At 40.0% G+C, this 10,696-nt stretch overlaps 1 protein-coding gene across 1 annotated transcript; it reads right to left on the reverse strand.

Annotated features, from left to right (window-relative positions):
• Positions 1-959: 959 nt before the first annotated feature.
• GRPEL2 (GrpE like 2, mitochondrial) lies at positions 960-10,405 on the reverse strand. Its single transcript, XM_043465020.1, has 4 exons — positions 10,113-10,405; positions 7,743-7,896; positions 6,428-6,509; positions 960-4,180 (listed from the first exon to the last, which is right to left on the reverse strand). The coding sequence occupies exons 1-4, from the start codon at positions 10,184-10,186 to the stop codon at positions 3,816-3,818; spliced, it is 675 nt and encodes a 224-aa protein (XP_043320955.1). The 5' UTR covers positions 10,187-10,405; the 3' UTR covers positions 960-3,815.
• Between the last annotated feature and the right edge of the window lie 291 nt (positions 10,406-10,696).

The raw sequence follows: 10,696 nt of genomic DNA on the forward strand, positions 1-10,696 counted from the left end.
TTTGCCCATAAATCTGCACATTGGGCAGGACTCAGTGAGATCTCATCTGTTCCATGTGATGTCAGATGGGGCTGTTCCACTGGGGACTGGAGAGTCCACTTTCAAAATGGCTCACTAACGTGGCTGGCAGATTGGTGCTGGCTGTCAGCTAAAAGCTCAGCCATGGCCCTTGGTTCTACTCCACAGGTTACTTGAGTTGGCTCTTTGGTTTGATGGCTAGGTATCAAGAGTGAGCATCCAGAGACAGGAAGGTATGGGTCAGAAACCAGCAGTGTCACCTCCCTATAATCTACTGGTCCTGATTCAAGGAGATTTCAAAGCTGTGCTTTAAAACCTCCAGTGAATTTGAGAATGGACAAGAGTAAGGTAAGGATATACTTGCCAACTAGCTCTGGGAATGTGGGGAACAATGGATTATGGAGCTAGGGTGGGAAGAATGATGAAAATGCAAAGCCAAAACTACAGGAAAGGCTGGCTACAAAGAGGGGCACTTAGCCAGGAGGCTGGGTATGTGGAAGCCAGTGAAGAAGCAGAGGTAAAGACAAGGTTAGGCAAAGGTTGGGAAGGGCACATGGAAGCAGGCGGCCATGTGCCAGTAATCAGATTGAGAGGTCAGAAGTTCTGCAGTTTGAGTAAAATGATTAAAGCAGGTAAGATGATTAGAACCAAGAAGCAAGCACAAGAATATAAGGCAGTGCCAGACAGAAAGGCAGAAATAAATAGGAGTCCAGATTTAAGAAATACATAGAAATCAGAAGGAAGCAAGTCAAGGAGGTAAAAAAAGACAAGGCTTCAACACCAAGGCAAAATGCCTGCACTGCATCCACTTGCCTGGGCAGCTGTGAGACCCCAAGTTCCCTCCACTGAGTGTCAACAAGGTCGGTCAGCAGTCAGTGAAGTGACCATGTCAATACACAATATGATTCTGGCAGACAGACAGTAAATACACGAAACAGTAATTTCAATTAAGGTTTTATTAATGTTGTTTCCGAAGATTATATTTCACCTTTGTCTTCTTTGATTTTGCCTTAGTGTTTAAGGATGTTTCTTCACTTATTAAATCCTTTGCCAAGAAAGAGCACCACGTAACTTATGTCAGTACAAACTGAATGATTCCTTTATAGTGGTAAGGAAAATCCACCAAAGATTCATAAAATCCAAGTACTAAGACACCAAGGTCCCTCTTCGTATGAGCCAAAGCTTCCTTACACATATCATCTACAAGCCAGTAATATCTTTTTACTTTACCATCAAGATGAAAATAATTAAGAGCACTGAAAAAACCTTATTTCTCCAGTCTAAAAATGTAGACTTCCTCATTATAGTTTAAACAGACACACACAAAAAACAGAAGCTGAAAGGAAAACAATTCACTGTGACTGATTAACTTACAATTATTTTTTTATAGTCAAGCACCAGTCTTCCCCTTCCCTTAGACTTTAGGCAACTATGAAAACATACAAAAAACAATGTGTATAAAAAGCAATAAAAATAAATATTCGATGGCCTACTGTAATAGGCAATTTGCACATTTCATTTAATCCTCGTAATAGGTTGAGAATTATAACTATTTTACAAACACGGAAGCAGGCTTAGAAGAGTGAAGTGACTAGGCTGGGAACTATGTTTGAGTTGATGCTTACTAAGCATATGCTCTGTTATGCTGCGCTGGCTCCTGAAAGCCTTTCAACTTTTTGAGATTCTGTTACAGCTCCAGCTTCTAAATTTATACTTTTAAGTCTGCAAAACTACTGAATAATAGAAGAATCTAAAATTATTTTCAATCTACTTGCTAAAACAGGAGGTTGCAAAGAATACTGAAAAACTCTTCAAGTAATCAGAACATTCCATACCTGAAATTATGGTTATTCTAATTCATTTGTAATGAACAGCTAGTGATCCAAGAACAAATGGAAAATCATAATTGCCTCACTTTCTTATTGTCAATATTTGTCATTCTTAAAGGAATGAAGGCAAAAAAGACATATTCCCATTGTGAAATCTGACTGCTCATTATATTTACAGGATGTACTTAGTGGAAGGCCAAGAGGTTCTGGTTTTTAAATCTCACCACCAGTCTTTTGTTTGCATCTGAGAAGTATGTATTTGTTTTTTTGTGTCTAAATCTGGTGGAGGTGGTAGTACCCATTAGGGGATGGTTTTGCTGATGCATATCTGTGTAGTGTGCTATAACTATCTAAGATGTCTAAGAGGCTCTTTCACCATCCCACAGAATGGGGTCATACAGTTCTAGAAGAAATGGATTTATTTTATGGGAAAGTAACTTAAACCTAAACCTGGACAATCTGGACACTTAACAACATTTAATTTTCTGTTGGGGGTATATTTGCATGTTCATTATAGAACTGTTGAATCTTAAATACTGAAGTTAATATCTAGTTGTTTCTTACTTAAGTTCTCACTGAAATTTAGTTTACTAGTTTTAGAGATTTTTTTTTTTCTTTGAGTCCAGTCCTAAAAAGACTATGTTTTCACATAGTCTGAAGAAACTGAAAGGGTGAGATTAGATTATTAAGGCGGCTCCTAGCATTAAAATATCTATAAAGACCTCCTTTCTAATGTTTGATATATATATCATTCATTCACTAACTCATTTACTGAATAAATTTTTTATAGAACACTATCTATAAGACTGAAATAAAAAATATACACATAGGCTCATTACCTCTAGAAGGTCCGTACATAAAAGGGGAGCTAGATGTTTACATGTGACATAAGACAGATAAAAAAACTAGGATATAAAGCTAGTCAATGTAAGAGAGGTAGTAAATTGTGAGTAGCCCCCCCAAAAAACCCCAAAACAAACAAAACAAAAACTCCAAACCCAGCGTAACTAAATGAAATGAGGAATCATAAGAACCTAACATTTTTTGGTCCTGACTACCTCCCTACATAATCTAATCAAGGACCACAAGATAAATCTGACAAAGTGGCAGAGGATTTAAGGGCCAATGGAAAGAGAAATTGTGGTAAACTGCTTGCATAGACCAGCTTAGGTCATTAGCTGTTGGCACTGCCTCAATTTCCCTGAAATGATTATACACCTAAGGAGGCTGAAAATAATTTGAAGACAACTCAGCAAGGAAAGCACAAGGTTTCTTGGCCATACTTGCTTGAAAGGGACCTGGTATCTTGATTTCTTGCCAATCTCTGTCTTCCAAGTCTTTCCTGAGGCCTTAGCCTTGTAAATGGGATTTAAAAAGGGAAATGAGTGTGAATATGAAGTCCATCTGGCAGGAACTACAAGGACAAAAGATGGTTAGAAGAAAAATAAAATGAAAAGGGTAGGCTCTGAAAATCTATGTGCATAAAAATCAATCCAAATGATTCAAATTCATACAGCTGTAAAGCTTTATCATTTCAGTACCCAAATGTTAAACCAATCCCTACCACCTCCGCTTCCCACCAAATTCAAGATCCTATACAATTTCTGTTATAGGGACTAGAAATGAACATTTAGTTGAAAACACATAAACATACACTCATTTCCACCTTTAAAAAACATTTTGGATTGAAAGTCATCAGAGTACCAATTTTAAAATAATTTTCTTAAACACATTTTGATAAGGCCACAGGAACACTTGTCACATTGTTCAAATGCCCAATGGCAAGACTTCTGATGAGACCAAACAGGTCACATTAAATCAACAGAGTATCTCAGAAATAAAGCCAATATGACTAAATCCAAAACAGATCACATGAAGTACCTCATGTACAATACGAACCTAGTTTAATAAATAAAGGAATCACAGGTGGCTGCACTCTGGGAGAACACGCAGTTCCTCTGGGCCGCTTCACAGTCTTCTCTGAGACTCTACTGCCACTTCAACCTGGGCAAGTCTAATGGTGCGGCCATGAAGCTTGTAGCCGTCTTGCCTTACAAATGCCACGGTGCCAGGCTGCACCCCAACACCAGCTGGCACGTGACAAATGAGTTCATGCTCATGAGGGTCGTATTTGTCACCGATGGGTGTCATCTTCTCCAGGCCGTGTTTGGCGAACACACTTTTCAGCTTTGCTTCTAAAAGTGACAATCCTCGGAAGATCTTCTCCAGAGTAAGCTTCTGGTCTGCAGGCTCTGTTTCTTCAGAAATACACTCTGTAGTCTTCTCCAAAATGTCTGCAACCTCCACCAAATCCTTACAGAAACTCTGAATTCCTACAGAGAAACCAGATACTCTTACTGTTTGTAAATCACTCTGTTCTTGAGGGCAGAGTTTGGGGAAGGCTCAAAGAGGTGGCTGGTATACTAGGTACCCCAGGAAATGCAAAGATTGCTACATGGGATTTGAGGATCATCACCAGTGATTACCCTTGCAACCGAACTGATGAGCCAACATTTCTCTTAGAAGACATATGACTAGGAAGCTGCCTAGGAGATGGGGAAGACTGTTAGAACCCAAGAACTAGGTAAGACTACAAAAGGTTCAGAAACCTGTCTTTTTAAAAACTTGACTTAGTTTTATATGCTTCTTTTATCTATGGGGTGAAGGACAGGGAGGCCTGGTATGCTGCAGTCCATGGGGTTGCAAAGAGTTGGACGTGACTGAACAACGCACTAAAGGTGAGTTGTTCATCTTAACATATATTTTGAAAATTCCTGCCTGTCTCATTTGTGCTAAGGCATGTATTCTCAATAGGAAGAAGACATTCATTGATAGGGGAATAAAAGAGGAGTTGAGAAGACTGTGCTGAGGAGTAAAGGAGTGGTTTATTCTTAAGGATCAGCTAAACAGGAACAGGAAAGAAATATACTCCATAGATGAGTTAAGTCTCTAAATGCCTGCTACAAAGTTATATCTTATTGTTTGTGAGGAAATCACTCTGTTCTGTCTGCTGGAGACAGGCCATTAAGCTTGTCTAATTTTTTTAGAATTACATAAACTTTATAAAAGTTAACTCAGTTGTTGAGAAATCTCATTACTTCCAATGCAGCATTCTTCATTTTTCTTACAGAAATGATAAGGAATATCATTTTTGTGTGGTAACACAAAAGCCCTGGTAGGAGCTGGTGAGTGGTGAAGGACTTTGTTGATCTAGTTTTAATCCAGGAACAAGTTTAAGGCCCTGTATCAAAACATGCAGCCAATAAGAGAGATAATGACAGAGGAGAGATTTCCCAGGTACGTACTGTCTGGATGGAAAGGCTTCAGTTTGTTGAGCCCTGATAGTTGGAAATATGTGACTAAAACTTGGATGAAATATCAGAAACACATTTGGGGGTCAGTACTGAGTTATTTAGGAATACAATTTCGGGGTTAGTATTTATTCAGTCTTGAAACATGGTATCTAAAGCAGTGAATGAGAATCAGAAGGCTAAGCCAAAGGAATGGGGTTGGATGGGACACGAATGGAGTGGATCTTGTGTATAAACAGCAGATAAAATCCAGAGAACAGGAAGGAGTATGAGTGATACAAGGGAAAGAAAAATAGATTAGGGATCAGGGATCAATGGATTCATATCTACATCTGATGTCAAATAACTTTTTCTAGCTTGCCTCTAAGAGGAGACTGGACTAAATTGTATCCAAGGGCCCCTCGGGCACTCCATTCTATGTGCAGTAAAAGTGTAATGCTCCATATTAAATTGTGAGTATAGCATGTAACTCCATAGCTGATTCATGTCAATGTATGACAAAACCCACTTCAATGTTGTGAAGTAATTAGCCTCCAACTAATAAATGAAAAAAAAATTGTGAGTATAGCAAGTCATCAAAGATTGCCTTTTACCCTTGAATCTCTGTTATTCAACTAACAGTTTCATGAACAGATCTGGAACAAGATGTGGTGCATTTAGGAAAAGATTTCTGAGAGACTTTGAAATGAACCAAAAAGATTATTCAATGCCATCAGTGAAAAAAGAGATTTGATCTAGCACAGCCATCAGGGTTATCTGATTCCATGTGGTCTGAGCCTTTGAGTTGTAACTCATCAAGCTGTACAACAGTGAGAGTAACGCAAATGATTTTTGTCTATGGTTGTGAAAGTTGTCTGGTGGAGACACAGTTAGTTACTGCATTCTGAATACAGACCAGTTTTGCTTAGATGAAGCAAATTTTAGCATTTCTGATTGCCTATGTGTCTGCTCTTTGGATTCTTTTCTGATTAATGATTCACTTCACTTGTTCATTAAATAGTTAAAACAGAAGTGCCTATACAGGCACTAGAATGATAACTGTACATGCTTGAAAAATAACAAAATTCTGGTGAAAATAAAGGCAAACATTATTTCAGCAAATGGTTCATTTTCCAACATTCCCAATAAGCAGCACATAAAACCTATGGGTTTTCTGGAAGGGTACAGTATAGGCTGGTTAAGGACCCAGATGTGTTTTTTGCTAAGTTCAGTGTGCAGAACTGCTAGTAAGTGCCCTAAACTAAAAAGTATTATTAATAAATCTCTCACCAAATATCTTGGCATCTTCTACACATCTCTGGGTTCGCCTTCTTATATTTTCACTGTCAGCTACAGCTCTCTGGTATCTCACCTGAGCATCAGAAGCAAAGTCAAAATAATGAGAAAACAAATGCTTATGGTAGAAAAGAAACTTTTTGTTTATTCTACAAATTTCACCCTTGGTATAGATTTTTATAAAAATAAACAAAAACATTAGGAGTTGTGTAGGAATCTTGTATCAGCTACTCCAAATTCCCAGTCAGAGCAGCAATCTCTGTTTACTACAGTTCTGACAGGTTGTCATTTACGCTTCCAATTTGAACCCATAACAACTGTTTTCAAGCTCATTATCTTCAGAAAAAGCTTTCTTTTTCATCTTCAGCCAACACTGCCACCCTCCAACTTTCTATTGTTGAACTAAACTCTAGGACAACCAAGAGTAAATTTTTAAAAGTATGTCATCTTGGGACTTCTTTGATGGTTCAGTGGTTAAGACTGCTGCTGCTGCTGCTAAGTCGCTTCAGTCATCTCCGACTCTGTGCGACCCATAGACGGCCCACCAGGCCCCTCCGTCCATGGGGTTTTCCAGGCAAGAGTACTGGAGTGGGGTGCCATTGCCTTCTCCGGGTTAAGACTCCATGCTCCCAATGCAAGGGGCCCAGGTTCGATTCCTGGTCAGGGAACTAGATCCCACACGCTGCAACTAAGACCCAGCACAGCCAATAAATATGTATTAATAAAAATATGTCATCTATTTGAAGGCAATTATTTAGCCTCTTTAGTCTTTTTTTTCTTTCATTCTTATAATCCCTGGTTCCTTTCAGTACTCTCATAAGACACACTTTCTAACCTCATTGCCCTTTCTGGGTGGTCCTGCTTTGGAATTACTCTATTTCTCAAAATCTATCAGTACAGTACTGGCACATTAAGCCAGATAAGAGTCTGATTGGCAGAATAAAATGATAAATGACCACACTAATTCAACAAATGTTTATTTGAGTGACTACTACATGCCAGGCATTGTACTTCCATTGAAACTACCAAAATATCATATATCTAAGTACTGTGACACACCAGGAAACTGAACAAAGATGAGTATATGTAGTTGGTAATGTTTTTGAACTACTACAGATTATTTTGCTCAGTATATCTAACAAGAGTGAGTAAAGAGCTAATTAGAGGAAACAGTTTAAAAAACTGACTTAAAAAACTATGTGAGTATTTAAGCCAGAGAGAAGATGTGATTACCGGTAACATAAACAAATAATAGAAAATATGATATATATTTCAGACTATATGAACAGATAATATAAAATCTACCTACTGTTAAATCTTGGACTTCCTTCTCCAGTTTAACAGCTTTTAGCTTTAAGGCGCGTTCTGCAAGAGAGGGTCCCAGTTCATCAGGGGGGTCCTCAGAATTGCAGTCTTCACCAGCGGTTCTCTGAGTGGCAGTGCTGAAAGGATGCAGCCATCCCCTAGCCATGACAAACAGCCAAAGTTACAACAAAGTTCAGAGACTGGAATGCTTCCCAGATTGACTCTCTCTAGACAAAGTGCTTTCAGTTTCACTAACAACACAAACACTTATAATGTACTTGTTAAGTGCCAGACACAGCTGACAAGATTTTTATGAAATCATTTTTTCATCTCACAATATGTGAGATAAATACTATTATCATCCCTATTTTATAGATGAGAAAACCAAAGTTCAGAGAGGCTTATGCCTTGCTCAAGATCACATAGTTAGTATTCTGTTGAATCAGGATACTGAGCATCAGGCAGTAGAAATAGCTGGAAGTGGGGACACAAAAGTCAGCAAGAGAACACCAAATTATAGTACCTAGAACCAGCAGGACAATGCCAGAAGCAAGAATTCAAAACAAAAAGCCATACAGTTCAGGTTCAGTCTCTCATTTTATAAATGGGGAAAATTAACCCCAGTAAAGGTACCTTATCAAATTGGAGTGAGACCTAGAATTCTAAAGCTTTCTTGATCACAAGCTCTAAGTAAAAGGCTTTTATCGAAGAGAATCTGCATTAAGAGAAAATGAGTTGGGAACTTACCACGTAAAATCAAATCAATCAAAAACTGACATTTACTCTATGTTGTGGACTGTGAACAGGTGAATGAAATAGATCATATAGATACGTAGTTCCGTTTACATAAAAATTTTAGAGTAGGGGTTTGTGGATCTTGGATTGCAGCAGTTTTGAAGCCCCTGTACAAGGAAGTTTCCATTACACCTCCTGGGTACTCATAATTTAATTTGAAGTAAGACCATCAAGAAAATCTGTGGGTGTGAAAGGTCTTTAAAACAAATAGTTTATCTATATAAACTGGCATATACTGAAGAGTGGCCACTGAGGTGAAATCTAAATGAACGCTTAGTAGGAGTAAAGGAGTGTAGTTCAAGAAAGGGATGAGGGAACCATCAGTATAAGGGTGTGGGCAAGATTACTTTTTATCTTTCCTGCTAGTCCTGAATTCAGTTATTATGATCTTACGTCAAATTATACATGATTACCAATTTTCAGTTCAGAAAATGTGGTCACCATAAATCTGGGCCACATCAAACAGGGTGAAATAGATCCTTCCTCCTAAAGTCCTAAAAAACAACATTTACCCAATTAAAAATAGGTCAAAATATCCTCAGGGCCAGTTGAAGGGAACATGGCCAGGGCCCAAGTCATGAGAAAGAGGGGAATTGTGGTGGATTCATTCAATTGCTACTCTTTCAGAACTGGAGTGGGGGGAAAATTTTATTAGAAGGAACCATTTTGCTCCCGATCACTTCCTTACACCAAAAACTGCCCAAAAGATTAGGGGGAAAAAGCTTGAAACCCAGAATTCAACCTCTCACCCTAGTGCTGGGTCAGGTGTGTTATGGTAAAAAAGGCTACAAATAGTTATGCAAAATTTTCGGATATCACCGTAATTTACTTTTCAGAGATCCAACCTTACCCATCCCCCTACTCAGCAATGTTTACTTTTTCTGGTAAAGAAACTGTCAACAGGGAATCGTCCCTGATAATAATGAACATTGGTCACTAATTTAAAAGGGCCGATTCTATAGTCCTAACTGGTTTTCAGTCTGAATTCCACAACTTCTTGAGTATTTAAGTTTGGAGACGTTACTCAAATTTTCTAAATCATAGTTTCCCCCAATTAAACGGGAGAATAAAAACAGCTACCCACAGTTCTGCAATCGGCAAGATAAGTGATCAAAAAAAGCTGCTGCAATCGATGGGTAAAAGCAGCCACCAGAATTTAAACTTCTGAAGGCAGGTGGAATGGCCGTTTGGCAAAGTCCAACGCCCTCCTTTTACCTACAGGAAAAGTGAAGCTCAGATATTGGTTCCCCATTATGTTCACACAGGAGGCTAGGAGAGAATCCCAATTCACCTGTAGGCACCAAAGCTGGAGAAAGGGGCGGGACGGGCACGTCCCCATTCAGTCAGAACAATTCCCACCTCCGAGGGCGTGACCTCGGATCTTCCAACGTACCTCGGCCCAACAAGGAGGCGCGGCTGTGGACCTCAGTTTCCCGCTCTGTAAGATGGGGCCGTGAGCGCCCAGTTGTAGCGGCCGAGAGGTTAGAGAGGTTCCCTCGTCCTCCAGCCCCAAACTTCCCCTTCAGATAGCTCGTCCCTCATCGTCCTCAAGTTCCCAATCCCCACCTGCCTCGCTTACCTGCCCTCGGACGCGGCATGCGAGGCCAGGGGCTGCATCTGCCGCCGGACCGCCCACAGGAGCCTGGCGGCCATGTTCCCACCTCGGCATACGGAGGCAGCGCATGCGCACTTGCTCCAAATGACGAGCTACGCTCCCTTCAAAAACCACGCTTCCCATCAGCCTTCGCGGGCGTTTTTCTCTTAGGGCCCCGGATGGGAACGCCACTTATCGGGTTGCTCCTGGGCAGTTCCCTACCCGGTCTATAAGCAACGCAATTCTTCCGGCCATCGGCGTGTTCCTCGGGTAGGTTGGTTTCCTGTGACAAGGGAATAGGCTCAGTGGTAGGCGCGGAATACGCGGCGACCACAGGGAGTAACAGTTGTACCCTCAAGGAGCTTACATGAAGTTTTACACAACAAACAAGTGCAAACACCATATAAAGTCAAAATATGACCCTTATTTAAACGTGAGGGGCTTGGGGTTGTGGAACCCTAGAATACGATATGACCTAGTTTGGGGGCGTTTTCACAGAGGAAATAATGTTTGAACTGAAAGCGGAATAACGAGTAAATGAAAAAAGAAGGCAAGTGGTTCAGGTAGAA

The sequence above is a fragment of the Cervus canadensis genome, chromosome 4 (genome assembly GCF_019320065.1).
Source record: "Cervus canadensis isolate Bull #8, Minnesota chromosome 4, ASM1932006v1, whole genome shotgun sequence".
Classification (NCBI taxonomy): Eukaryota; Metazoa; Chordata; class Mammalia; order Artiodactyla; family Cervidae; genus Cervus; species Cervus canadensis.

Excerpts from the sequence above, each read along its gene's own strand:
- GRPEL2 (XM_043465020.1), bottom strand. The coding sequence starts at position 10,186 with ATGGCCGCCAGGCTCCTGTGGGCGGTCCGGCGGCAGATGCAGCCCCTG. Across the intron at positions 7,897-10,112 it reads CATGCCGCGTCCGAGGGCAG|GGGATGGCTGCATCCTTTCA; the intron begins GTAAGCGAGGCA and ends TGTCATGGCTAG. Across the intron at positions 4,181-6,427 it reads AGAAGATGCCAAGATATTTG|GAATTCAGAGTTTCTGTAAG; the intron begins GTGAGAGATTTA and ends GTTTCTCTGTAG.